General features: G+C 49.7%; 1 protein-coding gene across 2 annotated transcripts in view; it reads left to right on the forward strand.

The window, feature by feature from the left end:
- The window catches only part of Slc9a3 (solute carrier family 9 member A3), a 44,070-nt gene extending 20,567 nt beyond the window's left edge, over positions 1-23,503 (forward strand). Inside the window, exons 2-17 of one of the 2 annotated variants that reach the window (XM_051151090.1) lie at positions 8,428-8,730; positions 10,731-10,891; positions 12,532-12,610; positions 13,149-13,326; positions 14,240-14,460; positions 14,794-14,996; positions 15,530-15,619; positions 15,716-15,786; positions 16,855-16,984; positions 19,100-19,215; positions 19,717-19,846; positions 20,059-20,235; positions 20,450-20,522; positions 21,211-21,318; positions 21,688-21,937; positions 23,076-23,503. In XM_051151090.1, coding sequence (XP_051007047.1) covers positions 8,428-8,730; positions 10,731-10,891; positions 12,532-12,610; positions 13,149-13,326; positions 14,240-14,460; positions 14,794-14,996; positions 15,530-15,619; positions 15,716-15,786; positions 16,855-16,984; positions 19,100-19,215; positions 19,717-19,846; positions 20,059-20,235; positions 20,450-20,522; positions 21,211-21,318; positions 21,688-21,937; positions 23,076-23,079 — 2,294 coding nt within the window. In that variant the 3' untranslated portion in view covers positions 23,080-23,503. Of the gene's footprint in view, positions 1-8,427; positions 8,731-10,730; positions 10,892-12,531; positions 12,611-13,148; positions 13,327-14,239; positions 14,461-14,793; positions 14,997-15,529; positions 15,620-15,715; positions 15,787-16,854; positions 16,985-19,099; positions 19,216-19,716; positions 19,847-20,058; positions 20,236-20,449; positions 20,523-21,210; positions 21,319-21,687; positions 21,942-23,075 lie in introns of those variants that run through there. The other variant, XM_051151091.1, reaches the window with a different exon arrangement.
- Positions 23,504-24,052: the final 549 nt, after the last annotated feature.

The raw sequence follows: 24,052 nt of genomic DNA on the forward strand, positions 1-24,052 counted from the left end.
CCAAAAGCTGTGGCAGGTCCAGGGACACTTGCCTGCACTGGTTTGGATTACTGTGGGGCTGCAGGAGAAACTTGCTGCTGTTGCTCATCATGGCTTAGAGTAGAAAGAGCCTTCCCTGGAAAGACATCAACAAGCTAGGTGTCGTGGCACACGCCTTTAGTCCCAGCAGTTGGGGAGGCAGAGGCAGACAGATCTCTGTGAGTTTGAGGCCAGCCTAGCCTACAAATCAAGTCCAGGACAGCCAAGACTACACAGGGAAATCCTGTCTTGAAAAGCCGTAAATAAACAAACAAACAAGTAAATGAATAAATACAGAAGAAAGCCATCAACAATTTATAAATTAGCAATGTTTGCTTAGTTTTACACATGAGTAATATTGAAAACACCTTGGCATTTGTAAGCAGCAGGGCTAGTCCGAATTTGTTTTCCAAGTTATTCGGGTCTAAAGAGGGCCTGCCTCACAAAGGGGCTCCCTGCCTATAGTGGGAGAAACCAGGTCCAGCGTGAGCAGTGTGAACTTCCAGGGACTTGCCTAGTAGAATGTAGGCAGGAGGAAGAGCTGGCTAGACCCCACCCGGACTATAAATATCTTTACCTCCTGTCCTGGATCTGTACCTGACACACTTACTGAAATTCCTGCAAGGCGCCCAGTGGGCACAGCTAAGAACAGAAGTAATATTCAGGTCAAAACAGTAGGGTCTTCTGTGTGTAGGCGAGGTAGCTGGGCTGGCCTTGCTGGTTTTACAGACTGGCCCTTTCAAGAACACTTGAAAATCTTCTTGGGCCCACCTGTGTCTGGTGTGTAAGTGTGCTTATGTCATCTGTATGTTTGTCTCTGTGCATCCATGCGACCACAGGAAACGGCGCACGCCTATGTGAGCTCCTGCCTGACCCTGACCTTGCTCTGCTGCACAAGGAGGGGGCCCTTGTGTCAGGCAGTTTCCCCTTCTTTCCTCTGGGCAGGTTTTCACTGCTCGGTCCAGTTGCTCTGTTAGGCAGAGTTTAATTCTTCAAGGCTTGTACTCGTTAAAGTAAAACCAAGGGATTTACTGTGCTGCTGCATTCGCAAGGACTCAGCTAAATCTGCCTGTCACCTTGAAAGATCCTTGGCAGTGGGGCTAACCGTGGGCCTGACCAAGGCCTGTCCCCAGCAGCATTCCCAGGGTGTGAGGGGGTCAGGGTCAACTGGTGCCTCTCTGAGAAGTGGGTGCTTTTTCTGGTGACTAGTCCCAACGTGTCTGCTTATGAAGTCTTGGACCTTTTACTTCGGTCAGAGCGTTTGTAATTATAACTAAAGCATTTGCTGTCTGTTGTCACCATCAGATGGGTGTGCTATTTTGTGCTTAATTAGCTGTGACTCTGAGCCTCAGCAATAAGTTACTTGTGGGCTTGGATGCCCCTCTGTCACAACTGCCCTGTGGAATATCCTCAGTTGACACAGAGGATCAGAGCCCAGCTCTGCCCACACCGGCCTCCTTGTTCCTAGAATATTTTATTTGTTCTCTAAAGAGACCCTCTCCCTGTTTCCTCATGACATTTGCTTCAGTTTTGGCTTTGGAAGTTACACAACTAAGCCTGACCTCAGAAGAACAAATTCTAATAAATTCTGGACTATTGTCTGCTCCAGGACAGCGGGATATTTGTTCTCTCCGTGTTAAGTCCTCAAACACCCTCTGCGGCTCTTCTAAGCTTCCCACCACTATAACAAATGCCTTAGGTGATCCACTTACAATGATTTAAAAAAAAAAAAAACTTATTTAGGTTTATGGCTTTGGGGTTCCAGGCTGTAGCATAGCAGGCCTAGTGCTCTTGAACCATGGCAACACATCGTGATAGGATCACATGGTCAAGCAAGACCTCTAACCTCATGGCTACTGGCATAAAGAACCGAAGGAGAGGGGCTAGAGAAATAGCTGAGGGCTTAACAATACTCACTGCTCCCGTAGACAACTCAAACTCTATACCCGGCACCTGAGTCTGCAATTCTGTACAGTACTGTAACTTCAGTTCCTGAGCATTTAGTATCTTCTGACCTCTATGCGACACACATAAAAACACATGGAGCTGCACATGTGCTCATAAAAATTAAATCTTTAAAAAGAAAGGACAAAAAAAAAAAGGTGAGAAAGCTGTCATAAACCCCCTCAAGGCCAGATATCCAATGCTATCCAAAGCCTCTCCCCAGCTTTACCTTCTACAAGCCCTACAAAGTACCATCCGCAAACCAAGATTTCTTCTGATAGCCTCTGAGGGTGCCTAAGATGTAAAGCCCAGCACAGCTTTTGTAGCCTATAGGCCACACTTTCCCTAACAGACCAGTGGACCTGACGATGTCAGTGTGGAAAGCCACACTGCATGCCTACTCCTCACACCACAGCCACCCAGCTCCTGTCCTTTACACATATAACATGCTGAGGAGTCTGGATCTCCCCTGTGTGGAAGAAAGTCTCCTTCCATACTGCACCAGCAGCTCCATGTCCCTAAGGCTGCGCTTCCGGGCAATTTAAAGATCAGTCATACACAGATGAAGGCTATCCTGAGGAGCTACTTAAACCTACTCCTTAGTCCCCATCAGGCCCTCCTTCTGCCTCACTTCCTCAAGCCACAGTACAGGGGCAGCAGCATCTACTTCTCAGATGGGAGGGGTATGCCAGATGATGGGCACACGGATGATACAGGCAGAGATATAGGAAGGAAGGAAGGCTGAGTGTACAGTGTACATTTCCCCATAGCAACCTGCAACCTATACTTCCATCCCTAAAGCAACAGACCACAGCAGAAATGCGCCCAGCACCTTGGAAGAAGCTGGCCGTGACCCATTATCACTCATGCTTGGGTCACTCCTCTGGGTCAATGTCTCATGTCACACATCACACCTGTGTGGCCAACTACAGGTCTTCACCCTTCCAGCAACAGGAAGCAGTTACTACTTCCTGTAGGATTGCTCTGCAGAAGCTGGGTTACTAATTTCTAGAATGCCCATTATGTCTGTAATTGCTGAGCTACTAGCAAATTGCTACTTAAAGCCAATTGAACCTCTAGTTTAAGTAGCTAATTACCATGAAGATTACTGTTCAGGAGTTAGTCATAGGGACACATAAGAGCCAGCACAGACTGGGCCCAGTAGGTCCCAAGTCACCAGCTATTCCACCTAGTGAGGGTGATCCCAGCCTGTAACAGATGGTCGATTGCCAACCCAGGGCCACTGAGGCCCAGAGCCAGTTCTCTCTGAGGTTTTTCCCTGTGGTCATGGCACCCCCCCCCCTGCAGAAGAATGAGAAGTGGGGGAGTCATCCAGCCCAGAACACACAGGCCCCAGAGAAAATGGCTGAGATGAGTAGGAAAAGCTATTCAAGGCAGGCAGGGACACAAAGCACAGGGATCGCTCAAGGGCAGCCAGTGACACCATGAACCAGGAAAGGGTCCAGACCCGAGGAAGATGAACAGAGCGCCAGAGTCACCAGCTACACATCAGAGAGCCCAGTCCAGAGCCTAGAGCCCATTGCCAGACATGAAACCCTGGACAGGGTTTTCCAAGCTTTGAAAAAGGGGCACGAGCTGACCAACGTCAGACCTGAGAACTACAAAGAGTAGCAGGAAGCAGTGAAAAATGGCTCGGCTCACACAACTACAAGGGGGAAGGCTTGAGATTTAATGATGAAGATAAGATGATCAGAGGGAAAGCACACAGAGGAGGAAATCGGGGGGTAGTTCAAGTGTGGATGCCTGTTGCTCCATTTCAGACCACTACGGGAACGCTGCCAGTACCCCCAGTACTATACCACACCATGGGGAACTCTCCAAGTGCACCAAACCGGCCTCCTGCTCTGGGGTTCAGGAAGCTCCCTGGGCCAAAGTGGGCCATTCATGTTAAGATCTGTCCTCAGGTCATTCTTCAGGATGAAACGTGTCTTTTACAACAAACTTGTGGCATTAAAAATAAGATAAGCAAAGCAGGCTGGCTTGAGCCCTCCCTTGTAGCACAGGGAGCACTATCTACTTGATGTTCTAGGAACAGATTACCGAGAACACATCAAGACAAAAATGTGGTAAGACCAGGACATATAAGGCCTACACTGCTATGCTTGAAAACATGGCTCTGGGCAGTTCAAGGAAGGAGTCGGGACTTAACAGCTCGGTTTATAAAAAGGATTGGGACTCTTCACTACAATGAAGAAGTTATCACATTTTGTAAATAACAGCTCACAGGCCATAACAGAAAGCATGAAAAGATAGCCAGCATCCACAAACAGTAAAAGAAAGTGGCAGGGTGAAGGGGTCAGTCCTCAATGAGATATTGGACTATGAGGTAGGCAGAGGGCAGCAACACTCTTTTCAGGGGACGCTTTGGACCCGAGAACACAGAGTCTTTCACCTCCTCTGGCTTCTTTTATGTGTGGAAATGATGTTCAAGGTTGGTCCTATCACAGAGATGGCAAAGGACAGAGGTAGCCTTCACTCTATCCATACCACTAATAGATGGGTTTTCTGAGAAAACGAAGAGGCTGTCACCCACTTCTGAGAAAGAGCAGCTGACCTGAAACTAGTCGATCTTCCATGCACCTACACCCTAGTTGTTGAGATCTTACAGCCACCGGCAGAACCACGCAGAAGGGATTAGGTGGCAGTGTCTAAAGGGCAGACTTGCCTTGTTGTTCTAGAGATAAGAATGGCTCTGGGTCCTTCCCTAGTCTTGACTGTCAAAGGGAACTCCACAGAGGTGAGATATTTGTGGTCTGTACTATAGGGACAAGAACAAAGTCCTGAGCAGAAGGCAACCTTACAGCTTGGGTGTGGTCAGAGCTCAGAGGTTTTCTTGGTCCTTTTTCAGGGCCTTTCAAAGACACTCACACTCCAGTGACCCAAAGATCACAGGGCACCAGCTTTCAGGCTGCGACTCTGAGGAGGGCACAGCAGAAATGAAACCCCCAACTGGGTCCAGCGCAGAGTGCGGAAAAAGGCAGGACAAGTACACGGACTCTGTGGCTGCTAACATCGCTTCCTGGAAGCCTGGTACATGGGTCTTGCGGTATTGGAGGAGAGAGACAAGGGAAGGCAAGGCGTTCACCCTTTAGAAAAAAGGCTGAATCACAATCAGAACACATGGGGGCTATGGTCATGGAACAGCTGCTGTCAATCTTTGGGGACACAAGGTTTTTAGACATTTCTGAACACAGCCTTTCGACCCAGAACCCAACACTTATAGTCATTGGGACGAATAGGAAGTGGGTTGCCAAGGCTGGAGCTCTTAGACTTGCTCTGTCATCACAGTCCTTTTCCAGGGTCCACAAGAACTCAGCACAACTCCCCTAGATCTAAGAATGCAAAGCCCTAATGTTGTTTAGGATATGTTGAGTCTGGGGTACCATGTTGGGTGCCAAGACTTGCTGGGATTCTTGGGCTGCCCATGCCCATGGCCATAGGGTCCAAAGTGAAGATGCAAGCTTTTTCTGTGGAGCTGGTGATGCCATACATATTTTCTCCAGCTCCCTGTGGGCAGCCAGTATTTAGGATTTTCTCATCCACATCATGACCTCTCCCTGGAGTAGAGACAGCAGCCTATGAGAGAAGATGCTGTAAACTCCAGCAACACCAGACCTCCAAGATGTTTTTCTGCTGGTGGTCCTGGTACCATCAAAGACTGAATAACCCTGTGCAGGGCCTTGAGGAATCAAGAAAGTACTCTTGGCAACCCTCTTCAGCAGCTTCCCTCATTTTGAGTTGGTATTTTCTCTTATATACTTGTCCCAGGAACCCAATATGTCCTGGAAATTCTATCACATTTGTGGCCACATAGCTAACTCTACTTGATATTAGTGGAATCTCTCAGAGGGGAGAAGAGAAGCTTGATTCAAATGGATAAGATGTGCTGGGATAGGAAAAGCATGTGTCGGGCAAGGCAGGGAGTGGCTCCAGTCCCCAACGCATGACTAGTTTGTCTGTGCCAGCTAAAACCTGACCCTCCCTGAAGCTCAGAGTCTGTAGGGAGGCTGTAGGTGGTAACCAATGATGTGACAGAGTCTCTGTTATGTTGATTTTTAGTGATACTCTAGAAGGTTGACAATGTGAGGTGCCAAGTTGATGTGACACTTGCTTGTCTGCAGGCTTGGAAAGGGCTTAAGCACCATTTGTTTGCAGTTCAGGACTGTCATGGTTAGCAACCTCCACCCCTTGGGTGGAGGAGCCCACCTAATCCCCTGCAATCCTTGCAATTATCTGTGGAGAAACCAGCCAGGGATCCCTGTCAAGGCTATCCAGTTCAGAAGGGTGGGTCCCAAATCATCCTGGAGGCTCCCCCATCATTACCCACACCAGGAGATGCTTTTTCTGAGATCTGACACTGGTGGATTACCATACCACCCTGGCCTGAGAGGGACATCTTGGATGTTTGGGGTTGGGGAAACACACACTCTTTTAAAATTTTCATAAATATCATCAACATAACCACCTTGGCAAATGAATTTGGTCATACGAAACATTGCTCAAGCCACAGGAGGAGGCCCCTCTGTTAGCATTTCCAATTGTGTTGGTTAGCATAGGAATTCTTTTTTTTTTTAATTTTTAATTTTATTTTATTAATTTATTCTTATTACATCTCAATGGTTATCCCATCCCTTGTATCTTCCCATTCCTCCCTCCCTCCCATTTTCCCCTTGCTCCCCTCCCCTATGACTGTGACTGAGGGGGACTTCCTCCCCCTTTATATGCTCATAGGGTATCAAGTCTCTTCTTGGTAGCCTGCTATCCTTCCTCTGAGTGCCACCAGGTCTCCTCATCCAGGGGACATGGTAAAATATGGGGCACCAGAGTATGTGTGAAAGTCAGACCCCACTCTCCATTCAACTCTGAGATTTCATCTTACACCCATCAGAATGGCTAAGATCAAAAATTCGAGCGACATCACATGCTGGCGAAGATGTGGAGAGAGAGGAACACTCCTTCATTGCTGGTGGGAATGCAAACTAGTACAGCCACTTTGGAAATCTATCTGGTGCTATCTCAGAAAACTGGGAATAGGGCTTCCTCAAGACCCAGCTATTCCACTCCTTGGAATATACTCAGAAGATGCTCCAGCACACAACAAGAAAATTTGCTCAACCATGTTCATAGCAGCCTTATTCATAATAGCCAGAACATGGAAACAGCCTAAGTGTCCCTCAGTAGAAGAACGGATAAAGAAACTGTGGTACATTTACACTATGGAATACTACTCAGCTATTAAAAACAAGGAATTCTCAAAATTTGTGGACAAATGGATTGAACTAGAAATGATCATAATGGAGTTAACCCAGAAGCAGAAAGAGTCAAATGGTATATACTCACTTATATCTGCACACTAGCCCAAGGGGCATGTCCCATGAAAATCTTCACTTACCAAGAAACTGGGACAGAGGGGAGGGCATCCTATTGGGACTCTAGATGAGAGAAGCATGGGAGAATAGCAAAGTAGAAGGATCCAGAGGGTCCTAGAAACCTACAAGAAGAACATTATGATAGGCAGATTTGGGCCCAGCAGTCCCACTCAAACTATGGCTCCAGCCAAGGACAATACAGACCATAAACTTCAAACCCTTACCCAGATCTAGCCAATAGACAGGAGCATAGGAATTCTGATCACCTTTCTTTTGCATCCAAATCAGACACAAAATCTATGGCCAAATGGCTGTGCTTCTCTATAGGATGGAGCAGAGCACCTGCCAAGCTCCTCAGGGTTGATGGAGGCTGAGGAGAGACTGAGGGGCCTGAAGGTTCTGAGGAGATGGACATAGGTTTCCTGCAAGCTGGAATACCAGGAAGCCAACTAGTTTCCTGTTCTGGAGACATTTGCTGTTGTAGCTGCTACTCCTATATGGCTGTGACTGACCCCAAAGGGGTCATGGGGGATATGAAGAGCACGAGCCTCCTAAAGGTGACTGCAACGAGGCAGGTTTAACCTCAGGAACAGCCAGGTCAAATTGGAGGGTCAAAGATGTCCACCTGCCCAAACTAGGCCACTTCTTATCAATTGCTGTGGAGTCTGCCTTGGGATGGAAGGCTCTGCCTTCCAGTGCACATACTTTGTCACTCATGTGTGAGCATGGAGATCCTATAAGGTAAAGACACTGGCTTGGTGTGCCTGAGTTCATCAGCATTGCTCTCATCCACCATTCACTGTGGGTTGCTGGGAAGACGGAAGATCTTTCTATTATCCCAGGTACCTAGGAAGAGGTCCATCTAGAGCAGCAGTTCTCAACCTTCCTGATGCTGAGACTCTTTAATACAGCTCCTCACACTGTAGTGGTGCCCAACTGTAACATTTTCATTATTGCTTCATAACTGTAACTTTGCTACTGTTATAAATTGTGATTTAAATGTATTGATTTCATGGGTGCCTTGTTGCGCTGGGGATGGGGTCCTGATCTTTCTGACCCTCTTTCCTTCCCACAGTCTTTCACCTGTCCCACAAGGTCACCAGTATTGTTCCCGAGAGTGCTCTGCTCATCGTTCTGGGCCTGGTGTTGGGCGGCATCGTCTGGGCAGCTGACCACATCGCCTCCTTCACACTTACACCCACGCTCTTCTTCTTCTACCTGCTGCCTCCTATTGTGTTGGATGCTGGATACTTCATGCCCAATCGACTCTTCTTTGGAAATTTGGGTACCATTCTACTATATGCTGTCATTGGCACTATATGGAATGCAGCCACTACAGGGCTGTCCCTCTACGGTGTCTTCCTCAGTGGCCTAATGGGTAAGTCTATTTACTGCCCTCTGGGTGAGTTCAAGCCACTCTGTTTAGGCAAGGTAATGATGCAGATCACAGATATAGAAGGGTTGGGGCTAAGGATGATGGGCAGTGTCTCTGTGGACTACTTAATTAAATAGCCTCGTATGTGTAAAAAGGTTCTATCTATAATCAGTTTCCTTGGGATATCTGTAAGCTAAGGCTTTGTGTCATGTTCAGAACAGATTTTGTGACCACACAGACCAACGGGGTGAGTAGGTGTGCATAGGTAACTGTTGTTACTCTTGTCACAGTTAGCAGAGTGATGTGAGCCAGATGTTTAACCCCATGGGAGAAGGAAATTCAAATGGACTGCTCTTAGCCTTATGAGTGAACGGCAGAGTTGAGCATCCCAAAGTCTTGAGGGTTTTGGTGCTGTTTCTGCTCTGACATGTTGGTGATTACTTAGCCTTGGTTACTCCCCAGGGAACACCCAACCCTCTGAATCTTTGTCCAGCTGGGAGGCAGCAGCCAATGCCTGCACAGATATGAGTAGATGTGTTCAACAGGAGGACTCAGAGTCAGGGCTTTCCCTTTGGAACGTTCACTGCATGAATGATGCCCTTGACATCCTAGAGACTGAAGAGAAACAGGGAGCGGTAAAACCAGGAACTATCAATTACTTGGGGTCTTATCATTTTAGGGAGTCCCCCTTTAGTCCCTGCTGTCCAGCATCACTAGAGAACTCAAGGGTAAGCTTCTAAAACTGTAGGCCTCCTGTTCTGGGGTGGATACTACCAGTCACATTAGTGATTTGGACATATCTAAGATGGCTGGCTGCCTCTGGCTGCCTATGAGTCTAGAGAGATGTCTTGGGATGTGGAGCAGAGACTCCTGGATCTAATACCCACAACTATTCAAGGGGCATGCTGGCCCTCACTTGACAGCCCTGTCACCTATACAATTCTAGCATGTAATATTCCTGGAGCTGCTTTTAAGTTGCATGGAGAAGCCTCTAACAGACTAACTTATTGTGTACACATAAGCCTTTAAATAGAGTCTGCTGAACCTTGGCAAATGTGCTTACACTGGAAATTACATGCTCACCAAACTCTAGAGCATTTTAATTTCCAGGGACACCCAGGCCCATCTTCTAACCATACCACAGCAATGAAGAACTGTTACACCGCTGTGTCTTTTATTAACTAATATTGTTGTACATCCCTGTCTGCAGTTGGGGTTACTCTCTCATAATAGACATAGGATGCTGGCTTATGGTCCACCTTTGGGACCTAGCTGGTCAAGGCTGACCTGAAAGACCATCCCCATCCCATAAGCTCTGCTTCTTCTGTGACTTTGGCTGATGGTTGTGCCCATATTTACCTAGGCAGTAGTCAGTCTCTGAAGAGAGCAGCTCAAGGCTGGGGCTCACCCTTACTGGGAGGAGCTGCTGAGATCCAGTTTGTTTTAGAATACACTCTGGGTCTCTCAAGATTTTACCCAAGAGGCTGGCCATGCTAAAGCATTTCAAGGGGGCCCAGAAGCTAGTTTGCTGTGGAAAGCTGGGTTGGGTTTATATGTTGTGGCAGTTAGGTATGTGTGGTCCACTTCTAAATGGAAACTTCAGAATGCTCTGGTGCTAGCTGAAGGCACCAGAGTTTAGTAATCACAGACATATGAGCTCAAGTCACTGGAGAGACCACTCTTACCTGTGCCCGATACTCCTTCCTGGGCCACTTACTTCCCAAGGTTCATTCCTTGGCCTTAAGAGATGGCAAGTTCTGTCGCAACTCAAAAAATGGAGGGCCGCACCACATGGGGGAACTGTGCCAGCCTTATACACTCTGGGGTGTTTGGCTGTGAGATCCAGTCTCTGAGTTCCTCTTTGTCATTTGGTAGACCTGGGTAGACTTGTGCCTAGCCTTTATTCCTGATGCCTCCAATCTTCCAGAGACCTGGGAGATGTGGGACTTAGAGAGAAGCAGCCAGGTGGCTAGCCCTTGTCCCATGGTCTGCGCCTCTTGCAGGTGAGCTGAAGATTGGACTCCTAGATTTCCTGCTGTTCGGTAGCCTCATTGCTGCTGTGGACCCAGTGGCTGTGCTGGCTGTGTTTGAGGAAGTCCATGTCAATGAAGTCCTGTTCATCATTGTGTTTGGGGAGTCATTGCTGAATGACGCAGTGACTGTGGTAAGTGATGCTGGGGTCTCCGGAGGCCAGCTACAGAACCTTTCACTTGCTTGGAGGTTCTAGGATCCCTTGCCAAGTGGGCATTACTAATATGCCTCAAGACAGATAAGCTAGAAAGAGAACCACTATGTGTATATGGCCTCCCTTTACCGCCATGTTTGTATTCTAGGATGTCCAACTCCTGCAGGGTATGCCTATCATCTACCTGTTCTTATTGGTGCAACAGCCTTGGGGTATGAGTTGGGGGAGGCACAGACTCTGATCCCCTTCTGAATCCCTAACTCAGCTTCATCCAATTTCTCTCTTTTACAATCTTAGGCACACCTACTTCATGCCTTTGGCAGTCATGCTGCCCGGTTGAAATCCCCATATCCACATGCTCCAGATCAGGGGTCTGTAACTTTGGACCACACTTGATATTACGCAGTGTTTCCTCAGAACAAACGGATGCATAAACAAACAATAAAGTCTTACTGGCACTGCATTAATCTGCTGGGCCCACCATAACCAAATTCTACAGAAGCCTGCAGCTTAAACAGTGAGAACTTAACTGTCTCGATACTGAAGGCTGGAGGCCTGTTTTCTAAGCCTGCAGATTCTTTCCTTTTCCTGTGTCCTCACATGGTCATCTGTGTGTGTCTATGCCCTGCACTTTCTTATACATCAAGAGCTGCCCTATTGCTCACATTTAACCTTAACTACCTCTTTGAAGACTTCCAATCAAAGGGCTGCGTTCTCAGGTCTTGTGGTCAGGACTCAACATGTAAGCGGAGGGAACACATGCGGCTCCTCCGATGAGTCCAGATTCCTCTGATGGCGTCTGGGGCTTCTCAGACCCCTGCAGTGGAGTAGGCATAAGGTGTCTACAAAGATGAGGTAGTGAGAAGCAGATTCAGGAAACATGAGCCTTGATGCTGCTTTAGTGCAGCCCTGTGGAAACTTCAAAACCTGTCCCCAGATGGACTACGGGTCTGTGGGAGGGGATGCAGGATTAACTGGTAAGAATGGGGCCCAAGCACTTAGCTGACACCTGAGGAAGTGTGTTTAGTTTCTTCCGCCCTCTGAAACTGCCTGTGGTTCCTAAGAAACTCCCCGTGCCTTATGCTCCCTTGGGGTGTCAGAGGACTGCAGGGTGCGTCGTATCACATTTCTGTGTGTGTAGGAGACTCTGAGGCCCATCTGAGACCTAGTCTGAAGCTCAGAGAGTGACCCTCAGCTTTCTGAGGCAGACTTCCTTGTGTATGTAGTTGGGCGAGCTTCCTGTTTCCCTGCTGCCTTCATAGTTTAGCCCTTTCTCACCTTCATCCTCACAAAGAAGCACGGCCCCACAGAGGGCTTGCTGATGGGTCATTGACCAGCATGGCTGTGTCCTAAACAGGCTGCGAGAACAGAGAACACGAGTCAGGGACTGGGCCTGATTCCCTGGATCTGGGACACTTACTTGTCTGCGCATCCCAGCGGCTGTCTCCTCTGATCCTTCCCTGTTGACCACTGCCACCTTGTGCTGGCATTACAAGTGTTCTTAGCTGCTTCTGGTATCAACTCTGGGGCCCAAATCCAGAAAAGAGGGGCACTGGATAGGGAGGGGTCAGTGTGGACACAGAGCTGACTAGATGTGTTCCTGTCTTCTGTATCTTTAGGTCTTGTACAATGTTTTTGAGTCTTTTGTGACACTGGGTGGTGACAAGGTGACTGGCGTGGATTGTGTGAAAGGCATAGGTATGTATTGGGAGCGTTCCTGCTGGCCTGTGTCAGGTCTAGTGGGTCAAAGGGTACAGAGGCTTGTCTTCTCTGTAGAATGGAATCTGTGGGGTCTCTGCTATCCTGGGGTCTCCAGCCTATGTTCTAATTACTTACCAGGCTGGGTTTCTTTCCCAGAAAATTACACAAACCCTACTGGATGAAGGCCATGGGGGATCCTGTGTGCTCTCCTGAGAAGGGATATGGACAGTTGTCCAGATCTCCCTAGGCAATGATAGATGGACAGTGTGTAGGGACATAGGGTTCAGACCTTGCTACTGACCCAAGCCTGAAGGGATGTCAAGGCAATGCTCCCTGCCCTGAGGTCCTGTGTCCTGGGTACCACACCTCTGCCCTCTGCTTCCTGCACTGAACTTGGAGACCAGACACTCTATCCGTAGAAAGCAAAGTCGCCTCGTTCCTAAGCTTGCATTGCCGTGAGGAATGACTGACCAACCTGGTCAGCATCACTCACACTCACCAGCGACAAAGGACCATCCACTCCTTTCTCTCGCAGTGTCCTTCTTCGTGGTGAGCCTCGGAGGCACTCTGGTGGGTGTTATCTTTGCCTTCCTGCTGTCCTTGGTGACTCGCTTCACCAAGCATGTGCGAATCATCGAACCTGGCTTCGTCTTTGTCATTTCCTACCTGTCCTATCTGACCTCCGAGATGCTGTCCTTGTCAGCCATCCTGGCGTAAGTGCCCCTCAACAAACAACCTTCCGCTGCTGGCTGGGCTGGGTAGGTGGCTTGCTAGCTGGTGATGTGCCAGAAATCCCCTGCATGCAAATCCTGGTGCCAATGTGAGCAAAGGGTGTCTTGGGGCTTCTTGCCATCATCATGGTGAAGGGACTGTGGAAGTGAGCCCGGTCCCTGCCTACCGTCTCCTCCTTGGAACATGAATTTCAAGCCATTGTGTAGCTGCCACCTCCATGGCTTTCATAGTTGGGTAGAATTTCATCGTCAGGTGCAAAGAAGTCAATCTAATTTTGGGTTTGTTTTTATTTTTTCAAGACAAGGTTTCTCTGTGTAGCCTTGGCTATCCTGGACTCACTTTGTAGACCAGGCTGGCCTCAAACTCACAGAGATCCACCTGCTTCTGCCTTCCAGTATAATTTTTTTTTTAAAAATAAGAAGTTGGTAAGTCCTCAGAATTGCCCTTGGCTAGACAGGTACCTACTGTACTGAGAGGACACAGTAGGTGTGCACTGTGGCTTGAAACCCTATCAGAGCCTCTGCGGGCATGCAGCCTCACACTAGGCAGGAGCCTCCTAACACCAAAGTTGACTCCAAACTTCTAAGGCCAGTGTGATCTGGTCACCAACCAGCTACAACAGGCTGTGTGTGAACGCTGTTCCTTCACTGGGACTCCATGCCTAGTGTTGGAGCACGGAAGCAGCTGGGTAGACTCAGCTCAGGGTACTGAGCCTCAGGAAGAGCAGGGTTCACACAACAAAGGAGGGCTGGCCATTGTACATTACATCTGCTGCAATGCAGAGGCCTGCCAGAAGAACTGGAGGTGGCAGGGGGCTGGGCCTAGAAACATCTGCTCTGAGGGATCAGCCTGCCTGAACAGAGGCTGGGAGCCTTCACACTGCCCTTCTATCAGCATCACCTTTTGCGGCATCTGCTGCCAGAAGTATGTGAAGGCCAACATCTCGGAGCAGTCGGCCACCACTGTGCGCTACACCATGAAGATGCTGGCTAGTGGAGCGGAGACCATTATCTTCATATTCCTGGGCATCTCAGCCGTGGACCCCCACATTTGGACATGGAACACAGCTTTTGTGTTGCTGACCCTGGTCTTCATCTCTGTATACCGCGCCATCGGTGAGGGTTAGGAGCACCCAGGGCAGATCACGGAGTTGAGGGCCCCAGGGCAGCTCAGTAGGAAGCCTAACCACTGGTCTCCATAAAAGCCAAGATTTGTCAAGGTGCAGCATGGGGATCAAGGTGGCACCAAGCAACGGGAACGAGGAATGGGAGACAGCAGCTGGTGGGAGAGCAGCATTACTGGGCTCAGCCTAGAGGGCCTGACTAGTGTAGTGCCCTTACTAGAGACCCACTGGCTCAGCCATACCAGTCAGCCGAGGGGGCTTTAGGACATCCTAGGGCGTGGCCTTGGAGAAAGCAGCCATGGAGCTGAGTGACCTCTCGCTACAGGTGTTGTTCTGCAAACCTGGATCCTGAATCGCTACCGCATGGTGCAGCTCGAGACCATTGATCAGGTGGTCATGTCCTACGGTGGCCTGCGTGGGGCAGTGGCCTACGCCCTGGTGGTGCTTCTGGATGAGAAGAAAGTCAAGGAGAAAAACCTGTTCGTCAGCACCACCCTCATTGTGGTCTTCTTCACAGTCATCTTCCAGGTGTGGCTCAGCTTGCCCAGGGCCCTGCCTCGGGGCATCCAAACTTTGACACACACACCCCCACCTAAGAGCAGCTGGCCCTACCTCACCCCCGTAGGCTGATTGTTTCCAGATTCCACACTTTAATTGGTTTTTGTAATTTTAGTAATTAGGAGCATTTTGTAGGTTTTCATGTGGCCCCACAGGGGACGTAGCACAATTTGTCCCAAAAGTGCTACGCGCTGGCCAGGACTGATGAGAGCAGACCTAGTTCCATCTTGACTGTTGACTGGTCACACCCTAACAGGCACCTACTAATGCCTTTGGTCAAAGTGACAGCTGGAGGTTCTAATGTCCAGAACACAGGGGCTTTGGGGCACTTTTTTTTTTTTTTTAAATAAGGCAGTACCAATGGAGTCATGGACCCTTGGGTTGTTTACAGTGGAAGAAGAGGTCTAATGTCTGTCCGGTTGGGGCTTGGAGGGCCCTGGGGGATGTGGGGTGCTGCCTGTGGGGTGCTGCCTGGCACTGGAATTAGTGAGGCTGTCTTTCAGGGTCTGACCATTAAGCCCCTGGTGCAGTGGTTGAAGGTGAAGAGGAGTGAGCACCGTGAACCGAAACTCAATGAAAAGCTACATGGCCGGGTAAGGAGAGGGAGACGTGTCCGGTCTGGGGAGACACTGTCTGGGGGTGGGCTGAGGGTGAGGAAGGATGGCCAATTAAGTTTTTCCCTCTGAAAGGCCTTCGACCACATTCTCTCAGCCATTGAGGACATCTCAGGACAGATTGGACACAATTATCTCAGAGACAAGTAAGTAGCCCAAGCTGTGACATTCCTCCTTCTACCAGTGACCTCTCAGACACAGAACTGTGGGTCCCACAGGTGCGGGTAGGGCCACTAAAAACTCCGGAAGCCATATCAATTGTGACATCACAGTTCAAGAACCCCAAAACATGATTTCTGGAGGACCCCTCCGTTCAAAAGAGCCAGAGGCAAACTGTCTGGGTCCTACGCTGGTTCTGAGATATGTGTGTGAGGAAGTAGAATAAAGAGAGGACAACATATGGGTGTCTTGTCACGGTACATGAACCCCCATTCTCAGGCTAAGGGCTTAAGTGTGCAGTAGACCCCCAGGTGTGAGCAGGTGGAAAATGAAGCAAATGCTAACAGAGAGGACAAAACATTCAACAACCAGGGACCTGAATCTCATCCTGATGGTCTTCCCAGGCACACACTTTTACAGGCCAATTAATGCTAAACTTAAATACCGTAGCAATTAAAAGCCAGGAAAATAAGTCACTTCCCTATTTTATTAACAGAGGAAAGATGTGTTAGTATTTAAAATTATCTTGTTCATGAAACAGAAGTCACTTATTTATATCTTACTACAACAGAAAGTGGTACTTAAAATATATGACCAAAGCACTTGTTTCACCCATGTTAGTATCTGCTTCGAGATAATGTGAACCTGAAGAGTTAACTTGAGTAGCACACCCTAGGGAGCCATGTCTTGGTACTTGGAACAATGGCTGTTGGGATCTTGACACTGGCCCTGTCCTCACAGCACCTGGAGGGTCAGATGGCCACTTTGAAACATGCTCATTTTGTCACTTGGGGAAAAAAAATGGCATATAGTTCCACTGCCAGCCACTGTCAAAAATAGGAGAAAGCAAAGGGTGAGACCTTGGGTGGCATGATGACCTTTCATTTTAAAACTCACCTTTAGGTTGTTACAATAAATAAAACCCAAGAGAAATAAGGGCGGTCCTATGTTGAGCCTAGCTCTGTCAGACATTTTCCTGTTCTGACCTTGTTCTTAACCCATGTGGGGCAGGCAGCTCCAGACTCCCAGTGCTGATGCGATCATCTCTCCCTTAGGTGGTCCAATTTTGATAGGAAGTTCCTCAGCAAAATCCTCATGAGAAGATCGGCCCAAAAATCTCGAGATCGGATCCTCAATGTTTTCCATGAGCTGAATTTGAAGGATGCTATTAGCTATGTGGCTGAGGTACTGGAACGTTCCGTTTATCTGTCTGCTGGAATTGAGGACTAAAGTAGGAAAATAAATGTGGGCTAGGGCATAGACAGAGGGTAGTGGTGAGGGAGCCTTGTGCTCTACGCCTGGATAGCACACAGCAAAAGCTCATGTCACTCAGGAATCAGAGGCATAGGCACAGTGACTATCCAGATACTGTGGCTTTGGAAGAGCTGAGCATGAAAGACAGGCTCTAGCGGAGTAGTGATTCCTGTGTTTCCCCTAAAAAGAATGGAAGAAGTCAGGAAATGGAGAGTAATGGGTCCAGGTCCTCTACCTAATCACACATAACATTGTACTCAGTAACAAGTTGGTAGATACTTTCTACTGGCTGACTATCTTACGGAGCAGCCTCACTTATGCACACACAAAGGAGTGGCTGATATATGCACACACAAATGGATAGTAATGCTCATGTATACATATATGAACACACACACACACACCCCAGGTACATGTACACTAATACATACATACATACAACATACACACATAATATGTACTCATGAACATATGTGTGCACAGATACAATATAGGTACACATGTATGTACACACTCATACTAACTCCTTCAAAGACACATATGTGACTGTCCTGTGGCCAGCACGTTCCTGAGCCACCCACTCCTGTCTGGGCTCCAGGGTATCCTTTATAAATAGACACAAGTCGCAACCAGGCACCACATGACCCCATGACCATTGCTACTCAGAGTAATATTGTGGGCCTCAGTCTGAGATGCCTCGTCTCTTAGGCAGAACTTATTAAGAATTCTCACCTTTTATGACCCTGGGTGTCCTGGTCACCAAGACATTGATGGAGGATAAGAATGAAAATGGCAGGGGGCTGAGTCTCTGGCAGCATTCACTTGTCCCTTTTTCTCAGTCTCTGAGAAGCTGTTTAGTTCTGACTTCACACTAGCCAGAGCTCTGAGCCTCACTCCTGTTCCCCACTGCATCAGCCAGAGTGTCTTGAACTTTGGGCCATCTTTTCCATCACTATTGGAGAAATGGCTCCAGGTACTACAGGGGTGGTTTGTCCACATCCATCCTGCCTCACCCCAATTCTTGCCCTCTACCCTCGACCAGGAACCCAGGAACCCAGCCATCCTTTCAGCTCTAAGCCTCTGCCCTAAGGGTCACCTGCCTTCTTTCTTGATTCTCTTTGGGGTGGGGAGTGCCTGGCATCATCAATAATATGGGACAGATAACTGGCCACACCTGAGGAGGATGAGTGGCAAAACAAACAAACAAGCAAACACACACACACAACAAACAAAGAACACTTGGGTTGGAAGCAAAAAACCAAAAGCCCCAGCCCATACCAGTGATAAGCCAAATACCTTGGAGTAGGCAGTCCCAGCCAAGCCTCACGTGTTTCCTCTGTCACCAGAATACCCATGCACTCCCACCCTTTTTGAAGGATCCCCAAGGAGCACCTCACAAACTGTAAGGTGCAATGATGTATTGATAGAGTTAAGAGAGGAACACATCTGATGAGCCATCACTCCTAACCTAAAGCACAAGCTGCCCCTTAGGGGCTCTACCTGAGGCCATAGCTTACTGTGCTCTGTGATCCTCAGAAGCCCCTCACATCCCCGACTTTAGCCCTCAATAGAAAACAGCTTTCTATTCGCTGGTAATTCTTCCTGTCCAGCTCTGTTCTATAGACTTGTATCCAAACTAAGGCCTGTGCATTTCAGGCTCTAGTGGGGACAAAAATTACCTCCGTAAGCTTCAAGTGTGGGTGGTATACTCTAGATCTGTTAGTGTCCTTTAAGAGATTCTGATTCTACCTACTGCTTTGTCTGCTCAACTTTTAGCCCTGCTCCTCTCACGCGAGGCTTTGATCTTCTGCAGGGACTTTATTTCAGCCCTTACTCTCTATCTTGGCCCTTGCTGAACTGTGAGATGTCACAAGACCCTGGACAGGGTCTGGGGGAGCGGGGCAGGTATAACTTCCTTGGGCTCCATCCCTGCCTCCCAGAGCCCACAGGTTCTTGAGCTTGGTCACAGGATCTTTTGACTTCTATGTGGTAGATGCCAACTAAGGGTCATCCCCGAGTGCTAATGAGTCTATGTCCTCTTTGTAGGGAGAGCGCCGTGGGTCCCTGGCCTTCATCCGCTCCCCAAGTACGGACAATATGGTCAATGTGGACTTCAGCACACCCCGCCCGTCTACTGTGGAGGCATCCGTCTCCTATCTCTTGTATGTGACCAGTTCATAAACTTCCCTGGGGAAGTGGACTCTTTAAAAGCATCTCTCTAGTGACCCTTAAGCCTACTAGTTCCTCTTGCAGGATAGTTTGAGTGGACCAGGATAGGAGAAGGGTACAGAAAGATGCCTGTATCTCCATCTGTAGAAGCACACCTTTACTCAGCAGTCAATGGACTGTGCTTGTGGTGCACTTATATTAGAGAAGAAGAGGAAGGCAGGAAGGGTTAAATGCCTGACCTGGTCTGCCATCTCATGCCCTCTGGCCCTGGGCAGCTGGTGGCCAGTTCTTATGATGGTGGCTGTTCTATCTTTCTAGTGCTTAAGAGAGGCTGTGGGCCTCAGGACTCATAGTTGGGGAGGCGGGGACTGTTTAGAAGGCATCCTGTGAGACCATCTGAGCAGTCCTGAGGCATGAAGGGACTATCAAGTATCTAGGCAGGGCAGGAGACCTCTGTGTAGCGACTCCCCTGGGCTCAGTGTTGGTCTATGCAGGAGGGAAAATGTCAGTGCTGTATGCCTGGACATGCAGTCCTTGGAGCAGAGGCGGAGGAGCATCCGTGACACTGAGGACATGGTCACCCACCACACACTGCAACAGTACCTGTACAAGCCTCGGCAGGAGGTGGGTACCACGGGATGAGCCACCCAGAGCCCTCCTATCCCAGAGGGTAAGCCCTTGTCATTCCCTTGTGTGCTGTGGCTGGTGGAACCCAGCCCCATGCCCACAGCAATGTCTGCCTTTTTCTCGGATAAGGGGTCTCTACAGGGATGAGCTGGAGGCTTTGTGACCCACCTGGGTGGTAAGGCCCAACTGACTGCCAGTTGTTCCCACAGTACAAGCATCTCTACAGTCGGCATGAACTAACACCCAACGAGGATGAAAAGCAGGACAAGGAAATCTTCCACAGGACCATGCGGAAGCGCCTGGAGTCCTTTAAGTCAGCTAAGCTAGGCATCAACCAGAACAAGAAGGCGGTCAAGCTGTACAAGAGGGAGCGCGCACAGAAGCGGGTGAGAGAAGGTGGCATCAGTGATTATTGGGTGGGCTCCTGAAGGCCACAAATGGGGCAGGCAATCCTCTGTAGTCCTGCTGGCCAGGCAAGCTGCCAGGTGAACAGCCTTTCACCAGAGCAGAGATACTTGGGGACTAGGACAGAGGACCAAGCCCCTATAGGTTAGGGCCCGGGTTGTGGGTACATCTGTAAGAGCTCATACTTGTTCACAGAGGAATAGCAGCATTCCTAATGGGAAGCTGCCTGTGGAGAACCTGGCACACAACTTCACCATCAAGGAGAAAGGTAAGACTTGCTTCCCTGCCTGATTCAGGAGGGACTCCTGCCTGTGCCCGTGGCTGTACCCAGGGATGCTGACCTTGGGCCTCCATGCATCCCTTGGTGGGGTGAGGGTACCGTTAGGCTAGGCACACTTGGTGCTCTCCTCCCAACCTCCTGTTGCTGCAGCACAGAGAAGCACTCCCCCTATGGGATGGAGAGAAGGCTCAATGGTTAAGAGTGGTTGCTGCTCTTCCAAAGGACCCAAGTTCAGTTCCTAGCACTCACATAAGGCAGCTTAAGTCACCTGTGGCTCCAATTCTAGGGAATCTAATCTCTGGCCCTCATGGGAAGTCAAAACACCTGCGCACGCGCGCGCACACACACACACACACACACACACACACACACACACACACACACACACGTGTACAAGGTAAGTGGCCTTTTTCCATCCCTTTCATTGTAGGCCGTAGAGTCCCAGCTCCTCCTATGCAAAAGACCTTCCCAAAGACCAAGCATGGCTGGGGTCACAAAAGAAAGCGCCTTTTGTGGTTCAGGCCTTTGCACAAGTGGCCCTAGCCACTTGGATACTGGGCTACCCAAGTGCTGTGAAACACCATTTGTGTGTGGGGTCGGTGGGTGGGGAGATACCACCAGCCATTAAGAAGTTGAGTCATCCTTAACCAAAGTACTTTTTCCCTTTGCTATCTAGATTTGGAACTTTCAGAGCCCGAGGAGGCCACCAACTATGAAGAGACCAGTGGGGGCATTGAGTTTCTGGCCAATGTCACCAAGGATGTAGCCTCTGACTCTGGGGCAGGTGAGTTGGGAGAGACCAATGGGAGAGCTGTCCCTGCTGCCCGAAGTGAGCTTGGCCATTGAAGGAGGAACCAAAGGCTTGGGGAGTTGTCACCTTCTCCACCCAGGGCAGAATGGCAAGCATATCTGGAAGAACAGGCCAGATCTGAGAGAAGGGAGGTATTGCTGAACTTGTCTAGGTTGTATGGGGTCTCAAATACAGAGGGATGGTGTGTGATGAGGGCTCAATGTGTAAGTCTGACCATCCAGGTCACCCTGAAGGTGGCAGCACGGAGGAGTTGACAGTCACCCAGTACAGAGCCTACCCACCTAGCCTCCTACTGCCCCTGGGAATACTTCTTAGAGGCTGACCAGTTGCCCTTTCTCTTAGGAATTGATAACCCCGTGTTCTCTCCTGACGAGGACCTGGATCCAGGCATCCTATCCAGGGTGCCACCCTGGCTGTCCCCTGGGGAGACCGTGGTGCCCTCCCAGAGGGCCCGTGTCCAGATTCCCAACTCTCCCAGCAACTTCCGCCGCCTGACACCATTCCGCCTCAGCAACAAATCAGTGGATTCCTTCCTGCTGGCTGATAGCCCCGAGGAACAGCACCAACCCGCTTCCCCTGAGTCCACACACATGTAACTGGCTTCTTCCTCTAACACCTGCTTTCTTCCCAGCTGTTGCCTTCAGGCTTCTCTCCTGGACCTGGACCTTTTTTTTTTTTTTTTTCCTTCTCAGACTTTCCAACAGTTCTCTTCATTCTGTAGACCCTGTCTTGGTCATCTGTCCAGCTGTATATTTCTCGGGAGACTAATGGAGAACTCCCATAAGAGTCTGCCTGTTTCTCTAGCTAATGTGTAGTGTCCAGATAGATTTAAGGGTCTGGCATGGTGGTGTGTTCCTATAGCCCCAGCATTTCTAAGAGACAGGTAGGAGGACTGAGCCTGGGCAACATAGAGGTAGCGTGTGGTCAGGTCTCAGGTTCATTTCAGATGAAAATGGAAAGGTGGACATTTGCAGAGACCTTTTTATCAGTCTAGTGGGAAATGAAATGAAGCACACTCCATTACAATTGGAGATGCTGGTCAGCCCTGCTGGCAAGATATATATGGGCTCTGGGTCAGAAATGATGGAGCAGGAACAGGAAACCTGCATGGCTCCCGTTTTCTTCCACCTGCTTGCTTCTGTCTCTGGCCTTGCCACCTTCCCCTGCTCCTTTTACAGGGTTTCCCTCTGTAGCTCTGGCTATCCTGGAACTAGCTCTGTAGACCAGGCTGTCTTGAGACTCAGAAATATGCCTGCCTCTGCCTCCTGTGGCTGGAATTAAAGGTCTGGCTCTCTTTCTCATTCTTAAATCCTACTGTTTTGAAGCAGAGCCTAGTGTGCCTAGAGGCTTGTGGCAGGGTTCTGGGGGTAAAGCAGTAGTACCCAGAGGTAGGTATGGCATTGCTACTCCGTGTGGAGGGGGCTGCTATCGAGGGCAGGGTTTGAACGTGTTAGAACATCGGGAGTGGTCCAGATCTGCTGGCTGCACAGTGCACAGCTGCCTAGGAAGGTTCAATGACACTGGCTGAAACTTCCTGCAACTCTGCAATAGTGCACAGCAGAAAATGCCCCCGCCATTTGGTGTAGGTTAGGGGTCCCTCCTTGCACTTAAGCCTGAGATCAGAGGAACAACAAAATTAGGCGGAAGGGGATCCTGGGCTGGGTACAGGTTTCTGTAGTAGTTCAGTGTTGGACTGGACTGGTAGCCACTCACATCCTGTCTTCCCGCAGGTGACACAGGTTCTGACACACCGCTTACCGGACGATTGTCCCCTCGTCGGCCATCCGCAGATGCCCAGCAGCCCTTGCTCCCCTCACGGTTCGCCCGTCCACGTGCCCCTAGCCCTGCGCCACCCGAGCGCATCCCACCTGCTACCTTTGCCTCTGGTGAACCTGGGGTGGAGCCAGAGCACCGGGCCCTACCCAGTGCGCATGCTCGGTCGGCGGCTGCGCGTCGGGTACACAGCCGGCGCTCCTTCCAGAGGCCTCGCCCACGCAGACGCCCTGCTCTGCTAAAGCTCGCTTCTCTTCCGGGCTCTACAGAGCTCCCGCCACACGCTCTGGAGCAAGAAGAGACGCCGCTGTGATCGCTACCTGGCCAGTGGCCCAGCTCCGAGAGTCTCCTTCAGTGGCCCCTCCCCAGCTAGCTAGGTTTCTTGGGGTCCAGTGCTTTCTGGGAGTCTTATGAATAGCCTAGGACACCATGAGGTGTCCCCAAGATACCACACTGCCTCCTGCCGTTTTCTTGCCCAGCTTCAGTCCCTAAGGCTTCGAGGTGCTGCCTCCCCAATCCCCACCCCCACCTGAGCACTTGTATTGTTTCCTTCCCATATCAGAGAGGAGGAAGACCCCTGACAAGCCTCTGGTGGTCTTACCACTCCTGGCACAAATGGTTGAGACTTGTGCAGTGGCATCACTCAGATCAGCCTCATCCTACCCGGGCAGTGAGGTTCTTGTGCATCCCCTAGGGCCCTGTCTGACCCCACTTCCCAGTTAGCTCTCCAGACGCGCCTACAACCTTGTGACTCGCAAGAAACAACCGCAGAAATACTTGTTCCAATTTTGGCTCCTCTAACTCAGACTTTCCCTGTCCGGCCCCTCCCAGCTTGGCCCTTGCACACACAAGGTGTCTGGCCCGAGCTGTCCCTGGGAACACTGCAGATGGCCAGGCTGGCTGGGTAGGGAGCTAGAGGGGTTCCACAGGAAAC

The sequence above is a fragment of the Acomys russatus genome, chromosome 9, assembly GCF_903995435.1.
Source record: "Acomys russatus chromosome 9, mAcoRus1.1, whole genome shotgun sequence".
Lineage (NCBI taxonomy): Eukaryota > Metazoa > Chordata > Mammalia > Rodentia > Muridae > Acomys > Acomys russatus.